Here is a 23837-nt window from a genome sequence, read left to right on the forward strand (position 1 = left end):
TTGAGAATCAACTTAAAGTTAGTAGCGTCCCAAATAGTAAACAATACATCAATCACCATAGCAACTGACACCATACCTTGGTGGTTTGAAACTGAATCATGTAGTAATTTAAATTATAGTTCCTTTACTAAGTATCTTCTTGTTGCTATTTCTGTTGAATCGACTGTGAGAATACAAATTACGAGAATTTGTGACAAACTTAGAGTTGGCGGAACAATAACAACGTAATTATGGTATGTCGCAGATAAAACCTCTACAAATAATGAAAGTATCGTTGTAATGTAGGACACATTTTCACAATCCTAAATAAGTCAACGGTTCCAGAGATAATCGTACAATGATCTTGACACGTGTTAATAAAAAAAGTGAATACAAATTTTAACAGCCAAGCGTCGAGAACCCTTATTTTTACAATGCAACCGATGAGCCATTTTATGAATGGTTTAAGAAAAGGTGTGACACCAGTAATTTATTTGCTTGGTCTTTTTTTATGAACAGAACAATTAATGCCCATATACCCGTATGCACTTGAGTAACCCTGTCCACACTTAATGTACTATCATCCTTTACTCTTACCAAGGTTAAAAATGTGATGAATTTTGTTTTGAGGAAATAAAGTCTAGCTAATTTGCACAGATTGATACTATATCGTCATCCGAATAATAATTATTTACGGTAGCCGTTTTAAATATTTATTACCCTCAACTTCAAAACAACAAACTATTGTCTAGATAAACAATATCTGTAATTAATTAGAATAGTACGTGTTTATTTACTTTTGAGACACTTGGTATAGACACATTAATTTCCCAAAACAATAGGTACCGCTAAAAATTATAGTCTAAAATAGAAGTACGCAATATGAGAAAAACAACATAGGGCGGCTTCAAACAGTGTGCATACCATTAGTATGTAAAATATATGGCATATAATACTCGTATATACTTCTTTAAATTAAATATCAGTAACAAACAAAAATTTCTAAACAGGGCAAATCAATTTTGTTATAATATTAATATAATCTAAGGTTTTGCATTGTAAACATTTTGTGTTTATAATAAATATTGAAACTCACAACAGTAGTTTTAATATCAATTTTTAGATAAACCACAAGTAAGTTGTGTTAACAATTGATTTAATACTATTTTTATATAACTCATTATTGACCACATCAATATTATCTAAATATGTATAGTAAGTAATTTGAGTTGACACATACATAGTTGAAAATTGTACATAGTACAGGTATACATACATTGTGATTTAATATACGAGTTCCAAGTAGAATCCTAAAAATCCACTTTCCTTATATACAAAACGCGGTTTAACATTGTATTTTTGAACCGAGACCATACTTGTGATAAATTGGCAAAGTGGTAAAATAACAAATTGCCATTTTCTGTGGCTACAAAGCTCATATCAAGGTAAGCGAGTCAAGCAAGTATGAGGTGACTGCTCCTCAATGGATGATATATGAGTATCTAATGCTGATCTTGCCATCTTTTCTGCTTTGTCATCGGTGGTGACTGCGAATTCATCTTTTAAACATTAGTTCCCAGATTAAATATTTGATGGATCTTGGTCCAAACTTATCTAAGGAAATAAGGACACTTTTCAATTTCCAATAGATGTACAGAATATGTTCACTTTTGCATGTAAAACTCCATGGTGCAAATGGAAATGAAACTGTACTTCGCTGCTGGAGAAGGGTAATCGAATCCATAAATCACCTATAGTGATTTGTTGGTGACGGGACATTGTTAAGTACAAACTGAAAATAAACCTGTCCGAAATCACTGCCGCCTCCACAGCCAGGTCTATCTGCAGGATACTACTGTGACCGATACTGTCAGTAGAAACAAAACGCGGGACAGGACACAGGTGGGGGGCGAGAGACTGGACAACTCCCGCATGTACACATCCAATCCCTCGGATGCCGTGATGTTGTACTCCATGTAGAAGTTGGCTTGCAGAGAGGAGGGCTGCTCGATGCGAAGATAAGGCCCCACGGTTGACGTCATAGGAAGCCACACGTTTTCCAAATCATGCGCGCTGGGAGTTCTATAACAAAATTTAAAAACAAGTTATAAAAAGCTTTCAGGCTAGAGCTTCAGATCAACTACATGGAAAACTGATACGACTGTATTTACATTTAGGCTCTTCATTCCTAAGCCACTAAAATGTCAGGTCCCTCCCTAGTCATACTTTTCTCAATCATGTTTTATAAAAATTATAACTTATTAAATTGTGCAATACTGGTTCGAACTAAATCAATAAATAAAACCACAACTTTATGGCCTTTATGCCACAAACGTTTGCGAATTCTCTATGCAGTACAATAAAATATTCCTAGAGCGTTTTGGCCATTCCTACTATAGCTAAACAGTTTCCAAGTTTCGTCTTGTCAACATAAAATTATTATTAAGCTTATAGTAGCCTTTCCAGGCTTATAGCAACCTTCTATATCTCCTTCCTGTTGCTATTCTACTTGAATGCTAATATGCTCATTAGATCGATTTATTAGTTTAGATTTTACGTTCTAGATGTACACTTTATTAAATTTTAAGCATTTTATAGCAAGTGCCATTATTTAGTTTTATTAGAACTGGTAGAAAAAGTCTTCCATTTTTGACTCGAGCTTGTATCAGACAAATCCCATTTTATATTTAGTTGTAGAAAACTGCTGAAATCCACTTTTCAAACACAAATTCTATTCCTTCATTATCTGAACATCTCAAATCTGTACATCATTTCTAATAATACTATGGAAGCCAAGAGATGCAGAAAAGCTGATCTCTATAATTCTTCGTGAACTTCGTGAGTTGGCAAGTTGTCTAGTTTCACCACTGACATAATTAGAGACGAAAATGTTCAAATATTTGCAAAGTCAAATTCCCAAAGAGACTACGGAGCCAAAATTTGACTACGCATTAAGATGTATATTTACATAAAATTTGGTAATACAGTTTGTCATGGATACAAAATTTTATTTATAATATGTGTTCATTTTATTGTTTGGGAAATGAAACATTTAAAACAAAACGTCAGTGAAGCTCTACGGATATCAGGTGTATTGTATAAAGGTCTGAAGTTTATTGCACATAAGAGATAAATACACATTTTTCCAGCATAGAAAAACCAAAAGTATTTTCATCTTAAATTGTAGAAAAATAGCGTAAAATCCCAACTTGCCCGTTAGAAGCAAAACTGGTCCATAGTTCCACCACAGTTTTAGCGACTTCTCTGTCCGCACTGTTCAACGAGCCTTCAGTGTTCGGAAACAGATAGAGGAGATCATTTGAGTGCGCAACCCCTAGAAATGTGGACATAACAGAACACACTAGATTACACTTAATTTGTAAATTCAAGTCATAATAAAACATCCTCACATATTAAAAAAATAAAGTAGTTACACATGGTTTTAAGAACTTACAGTTTATATAAATAATAAATACTTCGTGAAAATCAATTATGTTAAAAATTTAACATGTAAAAACTATTTTAGAAAGTTATTTCTAAATCTGTTCCGTGATACCTCCAGGGAATGGATAATGATGCGCATCATCACCATAGCCAAACTTGGTGTACTGTCCCCTGTAATTGAAGGTATACAGGAAGGTGGACTGAACATGAGCGTTTCGTCTAGCTTGCTGCAGGGTACACGCTTTCAGCAATGTTACTCCACAGATCTGTCAATGAGCAGAAATGAACATATTTAAAATTGTAGCCTTTCAAATATGCATCAAGGACATACACCTCGCAAATTTTCAATTTTTTCAACTACTATTATTATTTATATAATTCAGTATTACTGACATGTACTGCTGAAAAGATCATTCTCAACAAAGGAACGGGTCAAGAATTTTTAAGGAACAAAATAGCGCCTTACTCTCTCTGTCCACTACGGGAAAATATCAGTTGTCTGGACCTCCCCGCCAACAATTTCTTTTCCTGGCTACGTTCTTGATATGCATGTTTGAATTTTGCCAACAATAAACATTCACTCAATGTCTAACTATCCGTGAGCTCGAAAGGTTAATTTTAACTTTTGAAGATAAGGCCGTAATGAATATTATGAACCATTTGGAAATACGGGTAGGCCTACGATAGAAATATGATGATAATTATTTGAATTAAATTTTTTACTACTTGTATTTATAAATGCCAACATCTGTGATAATTTGATTAATTTATTCACCTGTAATTATTATAAATAAGATTCCCCACAAAACAACAGGAAAAGTTGACCAAATTTTGGAGCTTTACTGGCTGGTTAGTGGTAAATAGAAATATTTTAATGCCGATACTTTTACAAGCTTACGATGTTTATATTGGTGATAATTTTTCAAATATAACGTTAAGTTTTAAAAAATAGGACGTCAATAGAATACTAGGAATTGAACATTGTTATTAAATTGGTTAAAAGAAGCTCGTTCGCTATACTTAAGGTTTGTCTGGAGCCTCATAGCCCTGAGCATTTGGTGACCCTCATGCTCCAACGCACACACACCGTCACACGCCCAGCTGGACAGGTATGCAGTCACTTTAGTTTAGGTGATGCAAATACTGGGCTTTAGTCTGAAAAACTACTATTTTTTACATTTTTTATGTTAGGTATACATAGGTAATATTAGGTAATATTCTTTTAATATTTTAATTCTGCAATTTATGTTATGAACGTAGAATCCAAACAAGAAATGCCAATGGCATCCTGACGTATCTCAGAAATAAAGGAGTCATTGATCAATTCAATTTTGTAATATCAGTTACGTAGCCTTTTAAATACACACCTATTAATAAAGCAAATAAATAGTATAAATTAAAGAAATACAAAACAATAAAGATATTGTAGAATCTTGGAGCATTGGATAAAAGGTTTATTGTACTATCACTAGTATAAACGAATACGACATTTTCCAATATAATTTTTATTTTGTGCAAGGCCTTTCTGAATCAGGCACTTAAGTGCTTATATATTCCAGAACATTCAACTGGAGAAGTCCATTCCACTAGTCGAGTGGAGAAAGGTCACAGCGATAAGGAGAAGCGGGGACGGCCGGACCCACTGTCCGCTCCCATTCATCTATTACCCCTTTGTTTCGGGGTCGGCCCGTCTGTCCGCAACATTTTCCTACATTCTCGTAACAATACGTCAAGAATGTCGTAGCTATTCCGTGTTTGGACTCTATTTTCAAGAAATAAAATGGAGATTTCAAAAATAAAAGAATTATTAACATGCCACAAAAATGATAACAAAAATACTAAGGCCTACCAAGTGAGATAGAAACGTTACTGTGACAGCACGTAGCCGGACTGCGCGTGAAGGCGCGAGGGTCACCTTGTAATCCTTTGGGGCTCTTAAGATAACGGAAAAAAACTATTAACATTTGGACGAATCAATTTCTTGCAACAATAATGTTACCTATAGCCAAGAATGTTTTCTTTTTGAAAGAGAATAGAACTTGTATTTATATGAGGATTGTATGACAGAAATGTTTGGTAAAGCTAGTTCTATTAGGTAACGAGTAGATGGCGTTGCCATGCAAAAATTTATGACTAGCGTAGAATCACCTACTAGTGATAACCTCATTTTTATTAAATAAATTTTAATTTCTGGCATTGTTTTTGTTATTACTACAGTTTAAGTCAATATAACACATTAATGTTCTGAAATACATTTATAATAATGGTTTCTTTCATTTGCCGACAGATAATTTGCTACCATTTGCTTGGCCTACTTTTCAAAATAGATCGAATTTACCTGTTGTGTTTGAATCTAGATATTCCATTAATAGTAAACATCTAACACAAACAATGTTATAGCAATAACAATAAATACAATCGCTCTAGTCAGTGAACACATTAGTCACCATGACTTAAAATTTACTCACATCAACCAATCCTGGTACCATTGCCGTAAAATTTCCAATTTCTTCTACTCTAAAATATTTGTCTTGAAAAACGTCTGTGATTGCCCCCGTTGTGTCATCAATTCCTGTGCAATAAAAACGTTCATGATTTAATAGCCTTTAAGTCTAAATTCATAACTGGAGTATTAAAATATAAAATAATCCAACAACAGAGAACAATTCAGTTAGAGACAAATTATGTATTCTTACTGTATTCTTATACAATTACTGCGAATTTCTGCCGTTTTATCGTCTGGGTCGTGTATACTGTATACAGTAATCAAAGTCAAATATATTTAAATTGAATTCAAATGTACTAGGCCTACATAGTTTAGAATTCATTTAATAAAAATGTTAAAACAGAATATTAAAAATATTGTATTCTAGGTTTATTTTAATAACAGGTAGTTTAAGTTAAGTGCATTTTAGGTGTATAGAAAAATCTGTAAATCATAAAAATCTTATTTCTTAGTAAGTTGTATATGAAGGGTGTTTATAAAGTCTTTGGAAAATATTTTAGAAATTTGTTTTTCGTGTCAAGACAAACAATAAATTTAATGTAAACATGGGTCAGAAATGTTTAGTTTACCGTATAGGTCTGTTCGTATATGTTCTTAGTTTTATTTAATAAATTAGTGAATATAAATACTCAATTTTGGCACAATAATTTTTCTTGTAGTTTTAAATCAAGAAAAAAATTAATGTCATATTATGATATCACGTTTCAAGATGGTGGACGGCTGAAGTTTTTAAATATTAATACCGCAATAATCAATAAGATTATGAACACTTTAAGAGAAAAGAACACTTTGAGAATAAAAGCTGCTAAATGTAATGACACACTTTTCGACACCTAAAACATAAAAACACAACGGTCTAGGAATAATGTGTATGTTAGCTTTTAAGTGTTGTAATTTACGGTAAAATTGTTTTTGTTTTACGTGTTTACGGTATCATTAACGATGAATTATTTACAGACCGAGTTTTATTTAAATTTAACAACTTTTATTATTCTTTGAAATTGTTCTCAATTTATTAGTTTTTACAGTATTATAGTAAAAAAAACATAACCATCCGCCACCTTGAAACGTGACATGGTAATAAGTTATTAATTAATCTCTTGATTTGAATATGAAAAATAATTTTACGAATAAGGGGGGTTTTAATCTCTACTGATTTCTGAAATAAAAATTAAAAAAACATACATGCACCTTAATGCAAATAATAGAGAAATAAGAATATTTTTAAAATGCATTAACGAAATCAAACCCGATCTTTCTACTAAGGTTTCATACTATCCTGAACACTGCCAACTTGTATTAAACACAAATAACTACGAGCATAATATAGTAATAAACTTGTGTTTGTAATTTAGTATTCTAGTTGGCGAGTTTGAAAAGTTATAAAAACAAACATGTACTTGTAAATTCGAAATAAATATATCACACATCAAATACATACCACTAAACTGGAGAGTTGCTTTCAAAAAGTCGTTTACCAGATAATCTGTGTTATTTGTTGCGTTATTTCTTTCCAGTATGAAGTCCATGAATGTCTAGAACCAAAAATTTAAAGTATTACGTCACTAAGAGAACGCATTTTATTTACTAAGTATAAATCTCGTTATAACGAGGAAAAATATAAATTAAGATTTATATTACATACAATAAATTCCATATACTGCTTTGCTATTTGGAAAAGTATATATCTAAGAAAAAAAAACGTTATATATTACTTACATATAAGCAATGCATTACCAAGGTTTTATTTGGAAAATTCGTCAATACGGATTTAATAAACTATTTTAAATATTTCATCTTGGATCATTCAATAAGAAATCCGTAAAATCCCAACTGTCCAATGCGTATATTATACGCACGTCGTACGTAGGTACATGTCGATCAACGATCAACAGATCAACCGAGTTGAACCCTTTCTAGGTTTATTACACGTATTAGCTACGTACCGAACTTCACATGTAAAAGTTTTTAATCCTATATGGCTCATAGCAGTGTGTTAAATTTTTTATGGATGTGAATAATAAGCTTAGCTCCATTTCACCTTCCTCAGTGCAGTATCTGGAATCTGGCGCTGTCACAGACTTGACTTCTGGAATATTGAGTCATGTTCGTCCACGATGAGACAACGAGAATGGCTCTTCACCTAAATTACATAATATTTTGTAATCTAGGCATCTCTAATGTCTAAACGATGTAAAGAGTTCATGGTACTTTGGTATTATTCAGCCTCCGGATGATACCAAAGTACCGTTCATTTCGAGCTTTTTCGTCGCAGACGTTTTGTTATTTATTCTGCCGAACATGACTCTAGGAGTCAAGTATGTGCTGCACTAATAGGGAGGTAAACTAGAGCTAAACTCGACATTCACATTTTGGATGATTAATCCATGGTCATGCTAGATGAAAGTAAATTAATTTTATACTATTCTGAGTTGCCATTTTAACGGCAAACACGTTATATCCTATACTTTCTAAATACTTTCATATATGAGTCCGTGTTCTTTTTAATTTGTAGGGTACAATATTTTACTATATTATTTACACGCTGACCCAAAGGAAAAACAAGCTTGCTACAAATATATGTTATACATTACATTTGTTAAACATGACATTCTAAACCTTCGTGTCTTTCGATTCGTTAACTTCCATGCTCTATGGACTTAGAAAACGTTTTGGTATTTTTATGGGACGCGTATTCAATTTTATATTACACGTATATGTTTGTATAAATGAAAATGGAACAAATACTACATTTTCTTATCCAATTCAAAATACCTCTTGTTGCATCATTGAAATATTTGTTTCTACGCAATTATGATGACATTTTCTTGAGATGTTAAGTTATATTTTTGTTCCCGTGTATATTGTTCTGTCCATTTTTTGAATATCATTTTTAAGAATTTCAAACAAAACAAAGACGTTTGGAGTATAAAATGTCTCAATTTTTATTTTTATATGCTAATTAGCTGTTCCCGCGGCTTTGCACGCTTTTCGTAAGCTTTGCCCGTGTATGTGAACTTCTGGTTTAATTGAATTATATTTATAACGCCGATGTAGAGTTTGCCTTGTTGCCACGATCAAGAAAATCTGTTTATGTTTATAGCCATTGTGCACGTACATGTACTTTATTATAAAGTGGTCTAACACTCAAACTTTAAGTTCAATCAGAAATGCATCTTAAAGACAAATATACATAATAACTTAGCGCCTTCAAATAGTGTTTGGCTATGTAATATACGTAACTGTCTCGGAATTGAAGTTTATAGTGTGCAGGTGCTTTGAAACCTTTTATCTTTTGCAGCGCCGCTTGGTGGTGAGTTACATCAATGGGCATAGCTTATAAACCTTCTCCGTGGAAAAATACGTGTACTGTACATACAAATTTTCATAATGGTCTGTCTAATATTTTGCGATTACATAAAGGACAAACACAAACATTCATTTATATATAATATATATATATATATATATATATAGATATATCCGACGTTGGAAACTATTATAAGTTTAACATTAATAAATTATATTTACTATACGTATAGGCATTATTATTTTTAATTACTTAATACTTATTAATACTATTTCCTGAATAACAGAGACGTCATTAACATGTCCTTTTTAATGCTTACTAGAAACTCGCAGACAAAGGAAAGAGTGGAAAATTCTTACTGAATTCATGTAACACTTCAAAATAATAGTTTTTAGTCTGTGTTGCGTGAAAGGAGTCTTGTTACTTTTCGGACTGTAATCTGGGAAATAATGGCTCGTTGATACTTGTTAGAGTCTATTCCTCTGTTTTTCCTCAAATTACTGTAAACGATTCCATTTTTACAATGACAAATATGTATCAGTTGAGAGGCATCAGTTGTTTTGACATATGGCTTATGCAGGGATAACTAGTGATTATGCTCACTTCAACATTTACGGATTGCGTTGAAGAAAAACCGTTCTAATTGTAATTAAACTTGTATGTGTCAGTGGTATATTGTTGCAAAATGTTTTATAACAATATTTAATTTTTGTTATTTGAATACACATTTTCAACAGGTACGATTTTTTAATATTAAAGCAAAACCCACAACTTTTTTAAAAATTATCTTCCTTTTAATCACAATCATGTGAAAAGTGTAGTATCTGTAGCTTTTACTAGTTCCGAGAAAAATATGTGTTGTAAAAATACAAAATTGTTAATTGGTAACTTTCTCAACCTTTGTTTATATGATGTATTTGGGTGAAATTATGAATACCGCCAGCCACAGAGGTTTGTGACATCCTTTTCTAAACACCTTTTACATAGAATATAACACTAATCGTTTACAAGGGCACCTTGTTCTAGCTGAGACGTAAAACGTAAGCAATTGTATCAGATACTTACTGCCCAGAAAGAAACTCCCTTCATGTTTAGTGACGCCAATCATCATGGGAACTTTCAGAAACCTGCCATCCTGGAAACTCAGCCTGGGATCCTCGACAAGGTAGCTACGTGGTCCGGGCTTCTCGATTATGGCGTGGTTTCCTCCGTTATTTCCTCTCACAGCCCTTCCCTCATTGATCAGAAACCTCTGTCTAACAAAGAGCCAGATGTTTTTGAAGAAAAAACTACCACAAGTGCTTATCAATCTGTAAATAAAAATATATATGTAAATAAATAAACCACCAAATGAAGGTCACTAGGTAGACATATGCTAGTAACCGACAATGATAAACAGTAGTCAACAATAAAAAATAATTCGCATCATATATTGCAAATCAAGGAAAAACATTAAATAAGCTACCAATTTATTTCCGGTAAGGATGAAATGGTATTAGGACAAGAAGGATGCGATAGGAAGGGTATCGGTACTCACGATATAAACCCATTTTAATTCACTCAACTCGTATATATTGAAGAAACAAAAGGAATAACCAAAAAAATTCCTAAGGCTGGGGTAGTCGTCTTGGTCCTATGTTTATGAGACATTTTTGTTTCAAATGATGAATAATTTCAGCTACAGAAATTTGTAACACCCTTTTCTAGACACATTTTATATAGAATAGAACATTAATCGTTGAGTTAACAATTACAAGGACACCTTGAATAATTAATTTGGTTGTTTCGAAAATCAGTGCAATGCATTCGAGACTTTAGATCCGAATTTAGTAGAAACCCTACGTCCTGAGAAACCCAGATTCCTTCCTACGCCAAAATCACGCGGATTGAGAAGACGATGTAGTTGGTTTCTTCGACACTTTCTTTTGAGACAAATCTAGCCTTAATGAATGGTTAAACCTGTACCTAACCACTTAACCTCTTTTACAGACCACTCAGGTATGTATGCCGCTGCAGCGCCATTTTTTCAGTGTCGAAAATCTTCTGCATCACATAGATAAAGCCTCATCCATTGCGTGCAAGTGATCGTTGTTTTAGCGACAATATTGCACTTTTGAGACAGAAACTGTCTCGTAGACCAGTTATCTAAATATTTGGACGTATTTGTGGCGAGCAAACTGTTCAATGTAGGAACACTGTTTAGAAAACCCAGTGTCAATAACACACAAATATTTGTCATATGCAAACAATATTGGATTTACTGCACGACGCATATTATTAAACTAGTAACTGCCTTTAAAACTCAGTCCTGCCAGCTTTGTATAAAGGTAGTCCCAAATAGATGCATCACTTCTACAGAACATATGTCACACTGGAATTGTACACACATCAATCACTTAAGCATGACAACCGGCACAATACTTGACATAAAAGTCAATATGACAGACGCCTCACTAACATTAATAACTAAGACCAGTTTAATAGAGTGCGTTAGTGATGTGCTACAAGACGTTAGTGGTAGTTTCTAGACTGGTCGTCAGGTTGCGGTGTAGTAGTTTTGGTTTACAATAAGACTTCGGTGAAATGTCTGTTTATTTGAAGAAGTGTTGCTGGTTGAGCCGGTTCAATACCTATATCTCCCCGGCTCATGTGTGTTTTTATATAGTGTATGTGTGTGTGGTTTATTGGCTGCAGAGGCCACTGACCATTTGAAGGCGTTTGGCCTTTCCGTGAGAGTGGCAAAGACTCCGAGCCGTGGTGTACAATTTAGGAGTAGCTCCAGTTTAATATATTTTGTTTATTTAGTGTTTGTTAGTTTTGCTGAGCTATTCTCCTTCTGACATGTGCGGCTAAGTTTACGGCCCCTCACTGATGAGGTCCAGGAGATGAGTTGATTTTCTGCTGCCATCTCTCCATCATGCGTGGTCGCAGAGAACCTTCGCTTTTGCGCTCTGCTGAAGGACGGCCACCATGATGGACATTTCTACTAGTGATACATCTGTGATACCCTGCCCATATTCTTTATTTATTTGTTATTGTTATTGTTGCCATTTATATAGTTTATATTTTGTTATTTAATTTTAAGTTAGTTTTAGATATTATTTAGTTATTTCTTGGATTTCATTAGGAGCCCGCCCTTAGCCGAAGGATACCGGGTGGAATTGGCATTTCTTGTTTCAAATTATGGCGTTTCTAATTTTTGTATGCAGGTGCACCTGACGAGGATTGTTTGAGGTATACTACTGCAGGCACTTTTTTTTTTTTATTTATAGTATATATATATATTTATTTTTGACTGGATAGGCCTATGCGGTGTCTTAGTAAATGAACCTGAGTATACTGACCACGGTGTTCTTTTTTACCTAGTTTGTTTTGATCCGGCATCCCGTTCGCCACCATGGGCGCGCGCTTCCCTGATGGTTTGCTGTGGGTGTGCGAGCGGCGATGTACGGTTTCAATGGTAGCAGAGCGTGGTTAGCTGCTCTCTCAGCTGTCTCTCAGTTCTGGTTTTGTTTGTTGGTGTAGGTTAGTGTTAGGTAGGGGGAGGTTAGAGTACACAATTTTTTTTTCATTAGGAGCTCGCCCTAGCACAGGATACCGGGTGGAATTGGTTTAGTGTCTTGCTTCCTGCAGACTTACCCTTTGCAGGGAGCAAGGGACTCTAAATTGCTTAACCGCTAAATTTATCTAACTGTACTCTACTTCTCCCCTATCAATGTGTTGTTTTGTTATATTTATTGCTTCTGTGTTTGTAGGTTGTGGTTAGTGTATATTTGCAGGGTATCCTTCTATTAGGTAGCGGGTATTAAGTTCTTCACTTGGACCTCGTCAGTGTAAGCCTTTTGTGAGTTGAGTCCACTTAGGTTACTAAGTAATTGTTGCGTACGCTTTGTTGTTTATTGTGGTATTTATTTGTCTTAATTGGTTTGGTATGGCGTTTTCCCTGGTGCCTGAACATCTACGCAAGCCCGAGTTGGTTTTTGAGGTCCTGGCGAGAGACAGAAGCCCGAGGGAGATGTGAGGGCATTAAGAGCTCAATTACGGGCTTGTATAGCGTTGGACCGCAGCTGGAATGCAGAGTTCCAAATTAACACAGAATTTGAGTTTTGTAAAACCCGCATGGAGGAATTAGAAGACGATATTAATTTTGAGTCACTTCCCATGTCCGGGTCAGCAAAGGCTAGATTGGCATCTCAGCTTTTACATTGGCGTGACAGAATAGTTTTACTTATGTCAGCTCCTAGTTTAAACTCTGATATTAAGAGTTGGGCTTTTTCGGCCAGTAACAAATTAAAACAAGCCTTAGATGGTTTGAGTGAGGTGCGCTCGGTGAAAGAGAAGGGGGTACTATTTACCGCTGTCACTCCAACGGAGGTTCCCACTACCATTACTTTTGCTAACCATCCACCGGCTCTTTCTTTCGAGCCTCCCAGAGTTACTATGTCTCCGATGGGTAGTGGTGAGGCATCATCTATAGTTGTGCCTTCCTTTTCTAGCTTTGGCAAACTGCCCCATCCTTTGGGCAGTGTTTTACAACACTTCCCCAGAGTTGATGGGCTTGACACTAATTTACTTATCCATTTCCTTCTGGAAGTTTTTAAGCTAAGAGAATTTCCTGGTATGACAGATGCCATGCTTATGCAGATTTTAGCGCAGTTTTTCCTTAAGGCCGCTTTTTTGATCGCCTTCTAGACTGCCTTAAGAGAGGTGCCACCTTTGACCAGTTCCACGCCGAGATCTTGGAGTTCTTTGTACCTGCTCGGGTTAGGGAGCGCTTGCGGGTGGAACGCGTTTACCGTCCTCAGGCACCAGACGAGGACGTTGAGCCATTTTGTCGGGGAGATACGGGATGTAGCCCGGGTGTTGCGCTTGAGCTTGAGCGAAACGGAGTTGGTGAGCCTTATTTTGGAGGGCATTAAACCTGAAGAACGCTCCCGTTTGATTTTTTGTAGCCGTTCCCGCATCTTTTGCGGATTTGGGACCGCCTCTCCATCATCTCTAGAGGGGTTCAGGATGCGGATGATCAAAGGGAGGCCATGTCGAGGCATCTTCCTCACTTGCCTCCGGGGCCGGTCCATGCTCCGGTGCAGTCTGAGCCAGCAGCTGCTCCTTCCCATAGGCAGCCTCCTACCTGTTATGGCTGCAAGCAAGTGGGACATATTAGACCGTTTTGTCCACTTAATAAAAAAAAACTAGTAAGCTTGCGGACGAGTAAGCCCGACTCGTGCCGTAAAGGTAATTTTGAGGGCAAGTATGTACCTGATTTTGATGGTAAAAAGGGTAGCTGGTTTAATGCAGAACAGAAAGAAAACAGAAAGAAATAGACTTGGGAACAGTTATCATCGTTGGCCGAGAGGGGAGGTTGCTGCTCTGGCTGCGCAGGGAGTAAGGGCTGCCCGCTCAACCTGCCCACAACTGGATGTACTTGTGGGGAATGTGGTGCAGAAGGCCCTGGTTGATTCTGGGTCAGCACGCAGCTTGATTTCTTTGTCATTTTTTGAAGATCTAAAATCCTCTGGGCTAATACGGCAGGTTAAGCCTAGTTCACTTATCTGCTGGACTGCTTCACGCACACCTTTACCTATTATCTTTAGTGCCCAGATTCACATCAAAATTAATTATTTCTCTTGGGATTGGAGCTTTTTGGTGGCTAAGGACCTGACTTTTCCTTTCATCTTGGGAGCAGATTTTATCGGAAAAACTGGCATGATTTTGGATTTGGCCTCCAGTCATGTTTTCTTTGCTTTCGCCAGGCGGGTGCTCGTTCCCTTTTCAGATGTCGAGTCTCGTGGGACTGCTGCCTTAGAGATGGAAGATAAGAGCTTGACTCCTCCTGACCAACTAGGACATCTTACGCCGAAAGAGGCTGAGGACATAAGGCAGATTTGTTCCAGTTTTCCTGAAGTCCTAACTGACAAACTGGGCACGACCAATCTCTTGGAATACGAGATTCGTCTTACAGACACCCGTCCTGTACGTTCCCATCCATATAAGCTTGCTCCGCCCAAGATGGAAATTCTGAGAAATATGATTGATGATTTACTTAAGAGTGGGGTAATCGAGCCGTCTTGCTCAAATTTTTCCAGTCCAGCGTTTCTAGTGCCGAAACCTAATGGGAAGTCCAGATTGGTACTGGATTATCGAAAGCTCAATGCTCAGATAGAAATTGGCTCCGTGCCTCTCCCCGATTTGCATTCTGCTTTCGACTGGTTTGGTAAGGCCAAGTATTTCTCCATTTTTGATCTTAATCAGGCATATCATCAGATTCCTCTAAAACACGAGTCTCGACCTCTCACTGCCTTTTGTGTGCCTTGGAATTTGTACCAGTTCACCCGAGTGCCAATGGGCTTGGCTGTGGGGGCCCAAACACTCACCAGACTCCTGGATTCTATCTTTCATGATGTCAAATTTAAGTTTCGTGTTCAACTATCTGGATGACCTGCTTGTGTACAGTGAGAGTTATGAGGAGCACTTGACTCATCTAGAGGAAGTTCTAACTAGGCTTCGAGAGTCTGGCCTTACCGTCAATCCTGAAAAGGTGAGTTTTGCTCAGCCTGAAATATCGTTTCTGGGTCATCTTGTCTCTTCTCGAGGTGTTTGTATTGATCCAGAGAAAACCCAGGCAATCAGGGAGTTTCCTCCTCCTAAGGATGCCAAGGGGATTGCCCGTTTTGTGGGAATGATAAATTTTTATCGTCGTTTCATCCCCAATGTTGCTGAAGTGGCGGCCCCTCTGAACTCTCTTAGGAAAAAGGGTGCCAAGTTTGAGTGGGGTGAAGCGCAACAGACTGCTTTTGAGCAGCTGAAAGAGGCAGTGATGCAGCCTCCAGTCTTGGCTATGCATGATTTCAGTCGTAAGTTCGTCTTGCAAACTGATGCTTCCTCCTTAGCCGTTGCTGCTGTTTTATCACAAGAAGTAGATGGTATCCGGCAGCCCATAGCTTATGCTTCACGCACGTTAACCCCTTGTGAGAAGAAGAGTTGTTCTGTTTATGAGCTGGAATGTTTGGCTGTCGTGTTTGGAATTAATAAGTTCAGGCGTTACCTAGAACATAAAGAATTTTTGTTGGAAACCGACAACCAGGCACTTTCTTGGCTCCTTGCCCACCCCCGTCAGCTCGGGAAGATTGGTCGCTGGGTAGTCCAAATTTCTGCCCTTAAGTTCACAGTGCAGCACGTGCGAGGCACCCAAAATATCATAGCGGACACTCTGTCACGCATGTATCACTTACCCCAACGACCACCAGAATTTATCAGAGCCGCCATGTTGTGGCGTGCTCCTAGGACTTTCCTCTGGCATTTTCGGACATTGTTCCACACCAACTTAAGGATCCCGAGCTGACTGCTATCATCAATGAGCTTAAAAAACGGAGGTGCCCACCCTCCTTATTTTCTGTACCGAGGTGCTCTATGCTGCCGTGACAAGCAGCGGAGAAAAACCTAAGTTAGTGCTGCCAAGCTTTCTTGTACCGATGGTCTTTCAGTATTTTCATTCTTCTCCTGTGGGCGGACATCTAGGAATTCATAAGGCCATCGCGAAGATTAGGGATCAGTTCATCTGGAAAGGTATGGACCGGGATATTGCAGCTCGAGTACGTTCTTGTGAACTGTGCTCGCTAAGCAAACCTGCTCAAAATACCAAGTTGGGTCTTTTGTCATCTGAGGTGACGGAAAAACCTTTGGAGAAGGTTTTCATTGACTATGTTGGGCCTCTCCCGCGTAGCAAGTCCGGAAATAAGTTCCTACTTGTTTGTGTGGATGCCTTCTCCAAGTTTGTTTGGTTGTTCCCACTGCGGAGTGCTACCGCGCAGCTCACGGTGCAAGCACTTCGTAACCATTTTTTTCAACACTTTGGAATCCCCGCCACCTTAGTTTCCGATAATGGTTCACAGTTTGTCTCCAATATCTTTAAAAGAATGTGCTTTGGGCACGGAATCCGCCATGTGACTACTTCCCCCTTCTATCCTCAGCCTTCTCACGCCGAACGGTTTAATCGCAATCTTCGATCTGCTCTCATTGCCTTTCATGCGGAAAAATCAGACCACCTGGGATCAACAACTACCTTGGATCTAATTTGCCTTTAATACGGCCCAGCATGAAAGTCACAAGGCGGTACCTTTCGAGTTATTATTTGGCTTTCCGCCAAACAACCCTTTGGCGAACCTTTGGAAAATTAGCGATCTTCTGCCACCTCCTGGTACTCCCAATGTGAAAGCAACTTGGGAGGCAGCCAGGCGGAATCTCATTCGGGCTAGGGAGTTAGTAAGGAGGAAGTACAACCGAGGTCGTATTGCCAATCCCTTCCAGGTGGGGGATCTAGTTTACTGCAAGGCTCACCCAGTCAGTTCGGCTGTGGATAAAAGAGCTGCTAAACTTTGCTACAGGTGGACTGGTCCCCACCGCATCTTGAAGTTTCTGACTCCGGTGACTGCCCGACTGGGAGATCCTCAGTCCGGGAAGATTTTCAGGAAGGCGCACATATCCCATCTGAAGCCTTGCCGGAGTCATCCGTGATTTCTCTTTAGTCTGTGCGGGAGGGTTTTAGGTCCAGAGGCCTGATCACCTCTGCTCCTTCTTTCTGATCAAGGTTCCTGTTTTCTTCTTTGTACCCACGCAACTCTTGGAGTGATTTCTTGCCTCCAACTGGATTTTCTTGGTTTTCCCTTCTGCAGGACTTCAGGGTTTCCGGTTTATAATTCTTCAACCATTGGGGGGAGAGGCATTTCGTTTGGTTCTTCATTTTGAAGAAATTAAACAGAGGGGAGTTCCTCCTTTTGGGGGGGGAGTCTGAGCCGATTCAATACCTATATCTCCCCGGCTCATGTGTGTTTTATATAGTGTATGTGTGTGTGGTTTATTGGCTGCAAAGGCCACTGACCATTTGAAGGCGTTTGGCCTTTCCGTGAGAGTGGCAAAGACTCCGAGCCGTGGTGTACAATTTAGGAGTAGCTCCAGTTTAATATATTTTGTTTATTTAGTGTTTGTTAGTTTTGCTGAGCTATTCTCCTTCTGACATGTGCGGGCTAAGTTTACGGCCCCTCACTGATGAGGTCCAGGAGATGAGTTGATTTTCTGCTGCCATCTCTCCATCATGCGTTGGTCGCAGAGAACCTTCGCTTTTGCGCTCTGCTGAAGGACGGCCACCATGATGGACATTTCTACTAGTGATACATCTGTGATACCCTGCCCATATTCTTTATTTATTTGTTATTGTTATTGTTGCCATTTATATAGTTTATATTTTGTTATTTAATTTTAAGTTAGTTTTAGATATTATTTAGTTATTTCTTGGATTTCATTAGGAGCCCGCCCTTAGCCGAAGGATACCGGGTGGAATTGGCATTTCTTGTTTCAAATTATGGCGTTTCTAATTTTTGTATGCAGGTGCACCTGACGAGGATTGTTTGAGGTATACTACTGCAGGCACTTTTTTTTTTTATTTATAGTATATATATATATATATATTTATTTTTGACTGGATAGGCCTATGCGGTGTCTTAGTAAATGAACCTGAGTATACTGACCACGGTGTTCTTTTTTACCTAGTTTGTTTTGATCCGGCATCCCGTTCGCCACCATGGGCGCGCGCTTCCCTGATGGTTTGCTGTGGGTGTGCGAGCGGCGATGTACGGTTTCATGGTACATCAAGGAACAATTCACCACAATGAGGATATTATCTTCAAAATCATACTAAGTTCCTTGTCAAATGTATACTAAGTTATTTAGAATAATTCATTACTATCAAGTTACTCAGGAGAAAATACGTTCTTACTAAGAATAAGTGCATTATTAATATTCTTGATATAAAATATAGTAAGATAGATAAGAAATTAGCGCAAATGGGGAAGGGTAGAATAACACCCCACATGAAACAAAAATATCTCAAGAAAGCTTTATAGTGTTTAACCCTATGATCTATGTTTTTCTCATTAGACACTTTTTAAACTTGCGATCACTTTTATAAGTGGACATTGAAGTTTCAGAACACTTTTCGACTGTAAATCTTAATTTACATTTATGGTGATACAGTAATCACTAATAAAGTGTGAGCAAATTGTCAAAGAATCTTTTTTCAGAAAAATTAACAGTATATTATTTAAGGATGTACTTCTGATCTTGTCTTGTCTACATGTATTAGAAACAATATTGCATAAAAAATTTAAATGTAAATCATTCGAGGGAAGGGAATGCCACAATCACAACACACGAGATAACGAAATCCCCAGATCTCAGCAAACACAGACGAAATATATTTAAGAAACCAATGACAAATTATTCAACAAAAACAGAAAAATATTTTACACACGGACGAACTCATGGAACATAACATTGTACAAATTGTCTTTATTGTAATGTTTATTGTTATCTCAAACAATTATATCTACCCGTATTCAAAATTTAATTGGGCTTCCTCCTTAAAAGTAATTTTACTACCACAATACTCAAAATACGAATATACACTTCACACTGTGAAAAAATTAAAATCATATGAAACATTCGAAACAAGGTAAAATTGGGATAAAATGCTCAAGTTTTACACTTAAATATAGTACAAAAACCCATTAAGAATCGATATAAAAGTTTTAGTATTCTATAACACATAATGGTTAAATTGTTTTAATAAATATTATAAATTTGATACAACTAATAATGTTTGAAGAATTGACCGATATCTAATATACTATACAGCCGCATGTGAAACTGACTGACTGACTGACTCACTGATATATAGATACAAATTCTAACATAGTTCTAGAAGTGCTGGAGACTTGAAAATTTGGCACGCAGGTACCTTTCACAATATGACCCGGAGGAAAAGTCTGAAAAACCGGACTTTTTTACTTTTAAACCCCTCAAAAAAATTCCTCAAAAATAGCGCATTCTTTACCCCTGCAGGCATTTCTTGTAAGCCTGATAGCGGGTGAAACCGTTGGAGCTAGCTTCAATCTGACGAAAAAATCGCTAGTCAGGAATGAAGTGAACTACAAAAAAGGTCCAGTGACTTTTTGTCCTATCTCGTGTGGTTAAGCGACAAAACGCGGGAATGTTTGACATTCCAGAGATTTTTTTGCTTAAAATAAAGTTTCGAGCCTGATAGTGGCCGAACGGTAGGTCGTAGCTCAAATCTGATTGACCCATCAAATTAGCAAATTGCGCGATCTACAGAAAAGGTCCAGTAACTTTTTGCTCTATCTCCAGTGGTTCGGCCGGAAAAACGTGATTATGTGCAATTGTTTTGTAATTTTTACGTGAAACTTTTGTTTTCGGGCTCGATAGCGGCGAAACCATTGGACGGAGGTCGAAATAAGACAGACGTTGGAGTTAGGAAATGAGGTAATCTACAAAAATGTGCCAGTAACTCTTTACTCTATCTCCATTGGTTTGGCCGCAAAACGTGATTAAGTGAAAATATTTGGAAATTTTCGCCTAAAAATTTACCTTTCGGGCTCGATAGCGGCTAAACGGTTGGTCGTAGCTCAAAAAAAATTTTTTATAGGGATTTAAGAAATTGCGTGATCTACAAAAAATGTTCAGTAACATTTTTGCCCTATCCTCAAACGGTTTGGCTGCATAACGCGTTTTAAAGTATTGATTTTTTAAGTTTTACGTGATATTTTTAAACTGCCCAGTGCAGCCTTTTGTCCTAAGCTCTGTACTGCCTAAATTATAGGTCGTAGCTTAAATCTGATGGCATAATCGAAAAAAAAAATCAAATTTTCGACAAGAAAGGTCCATTCACTTTGTCTTGTATCTCTAACGGTTATCTAAATACTTATACAGCCGCATGTGAAACTGACTCACTCACTCACTGATATATAGATACAAATTCTAACATACTTCTAGAAGTGCTGGAAACTTGAAATTTGGCATGCAGGTACCTTTCGCCGTTATAACCAACAGGAAAAGTCTGAAAACCGGGAATTTTTAATTTTAAACCCCTCAAAAAATTTAAAACCGGTTGAAACTGGTTAAAAAACTGGTGTAGTTTTTTGCTTTCGAGCCGTCTAGCGACTAAACCGTTGGTAGTAGCTCAAATCTAATTTTTAAGGGGTTTTAGCAAATTTTATGATCTACAGAATGGGCACATTATACTTCCCATCTCTACCGGTCACCCGAAAACATGCTCTCAAATTCGAAAATATTGTCAAATTTTGACGATTTTCGCTTGTAGATTTTTGTTTGAGGCTCTGTAGCGTCTAAACCGTAGGTTGTAGCTCGGATCTGATGGATAATCGTTAGTGGGGAATGAAGTGCTCTACAAAAAAGGTCCAGTGACTTTTTGTCCTATCTCGTGTGGTTAAGCGTCAAAACGCGGGAATGTTTGACATTCCAGAGATTGTATTGCTTAAAATAAAAGTTTCGAGCCTGATAGTGGGCCGAACGGTAGGTCGTAGCTCTCAAATCTGATTGACCCATCAAATTAGCAAATTGCGCGATCTACATAAAAGGTCCAGTGACTTTTTGCTCTACCTCCAGTGGTTCAGCCGAAAAACGTGATTATGTGCAATTTTTTTGTAATTTTTTACGTGAAACTTTTGTTTTCGGGCTCGATAGCGGCGAAACCATTGGTCTGAGATCGAAATAAGACAAGCGTTGGAGTTAGGAAATGAGGTGATCTACAAAAATGTGCCAGTAACTCTTTACTCTATCTCCATTGGTTTGGCCGCAAAACGCGTTTTTAAGTATTGATTTTTTAAGTTTTACGTGACATTTTTAAACTGCCCAGTGCAGTCTTTTGTCCTAAGCTCTGTACTGCCTAAATTATAGGTCGTAGCTTAAATCTGATGGCATAATCGAAAGACAAAATCAAATTTCCGACAAGAAAGGTCCAGTCACTTTTTTCTTGTATCTGTAACGGTTTAGCCGCAAAATGCCTTTAAATTCAAAACTTTGGTTAAATCTGGATAATTTGATAAAATATGTATTCTTTTAACTCCAAGATCCCTAATCTAATGCTCGGACATAAACTTTCCCTGAATACCGCTAATCCAGTTAACGAGTGAATATACCCCACATTACAAATTGGCTGAACGTTAGCTAAGCGTCAATAGTAGATAGGGATAAAGTGAATTTTTACTATGTTCACAGACACAACATCTTCTAAAATAGGCCCATGTGTCATTAACCCCAGGTAACATTATCCCCCCCGGAAATTTCCTGGTATGACCAGATAACCTCCAGGATAAACTAAACCCCCTGATGTCTTAACCCCCGGTAACATTAACCCCCCTGGAATTTTCTGGTCTGACCAGAAACCCTCCTGAAGTAAATTAAACCCTCTGTTGTCTTTAACTCCGCTAACACTAACCCCCTCTGGAATTTTCTTGTTTGACCAGATAACCTCCTGAGGAAATTAAACCCCCTGATGTCTTAACCCCCGGTAACATTAACCCCCCCTGCAATTTTTCTGGTCTGACCAGATAACCCTCCTGAGGAAATTAAAACCCCCTGATGTCTTAACCTCCGGTAACATTATCACCCCTGGGAATTTTCTGGCATGACTAGATTAACTCCTGAATGTTTACAGAACAAAACACCCTCCAAACGCGGCCCAAGTGTCTTAACATTAAACCCCCCTGGCATTACCAGGTATGACCAGATACTCTTCTGAGTAAATCAAATCCCCTGATGACTTAACCACCGGTAACATTAAACCCCCCTACAGAATTTCCTGGCATGACTAGATACACTCCTGAGAAAATTATACTCCCTAAGCAATTTTATAATACTGACTTAGGGTCGGCGGTGTTTTATTATATTTACACTAAACATTTCACAATAGCTAACCAGTGCAGACTCTTCTTCAATGGTATGTCCTGGCTAAAACGAGAAGTCGTAGCTGAAATCCAAGGATAAAATCAAAATAAACAGATTCTAATTATAATTCTCGGAACTAATCGCTGATCCCCGAATTTCCAAGCGTAAATTTATCCGCTAATCTCCGAATTTGCAAGCGTAAATTTATCCGCTAATCTCCGAATTTGCAAGCCTACATCATGGGGCCTGGGGGCGTAGCCCCCAGCGAGCCGAAGGCGAGTTAGTTTTTATACAAACGTATGTTGGAAACTTGACTGATCATTATTGGTTGTATCAAATTAAAAGAAGTTAATTAAACATTATACTATTATAGACCAATAGGATTATCTGAACGTCCCGTAACATGAACAGATTAAGTACTTTCAACTGTGTAATGTAAGAAAAAATAGAAATAAACACATCCATGCAGGATTTAAATATGCCTTTTTATTCCATAAATGACTTCTTCAGTTCCCTTTCTGTAGGGAATCTGTGAGGAGTCCCGAGAAAAATATTAAATGGAAGCATAATTGTCACGCTGGTGTACAATTTGAAAGATCATGGTGGGATGCTAATTCAATGATTTAAACACACAGGCAATATGGATTACGACCTGAACAAAATTGCAATTTTACGAATTGGACAAACTAACATATTACAATTAATTTAACTTAAGAGGTTAAAAAATATTCCTTAAAATTAAAGTTTATTTTACTACAAAAAAAAATCAAATGAAATATGTGATTTTGAAGGTGGTGGCCACCTTCACATATTTAAAGGAGACGCTCATAGTGAAGAAAA

The 23837-nt window shown here is 37.4% G+C and overlaps 2 protein-coding genes across 2 annotated transcripts; both read right to left on the bottom strand.

Annotated features, from left to right (window-relative positions):
- Positions 1-1781: 1781 nt before the first annotated feature.
- Positions 1782-2064, bottom strand: LOC124372811. The gene has a single exon (XM_046831217.1). The coding sequence runs from the start codon at positions 2019-2021 to the stop codon at positions 1818-1820; it is 204 nt and encodes a 67-aa protein (XP_046687173.1). The 5' UTR covers positions 2022-2064; the 3' UTR covers positions 1782-1817.
- Positions 2065-3155: 1091 nt separating this feature from the next.
- On the bottom strand, positions 3156-10495 carry LOC124372812 (juvenile hormone esterase-like; the record flags this gene model as incomplete). Its single annotated transcript, XM_046831219.1, has 6 exons — positions 3156-3313; positions 3536-3689; positions 5892-5995; positions 7371-7464; positions 9599-9678; positions 10305-10495. Coding segments are annotated over 6 exons (781 nt in total), but the record flags the coding sequence as incomplete, so codon positions are not given.
- Positions 10496-23837: the final 13342 nt, after the last annotated feature.

This window comes from Homalodisca vitripennis, unplaced genomic scaffold (genome assembly GCF_021130785.1).
Source record: "Homalodisca vitripennis isolate AUS2020 unplaced genomic scaffold, UT_GWSS_2.1 ScUCBcl_4084;HRSCAF=10017, whole genome shotgun sequence".
NCBI classification, from domain to species: domain Eukaryota; kingdom Metazoa; phylum Arthropoda; class Insecta; order Hemiptera; family Cicadellidae; genus Homalodisca; species Homalodisca vitripennis.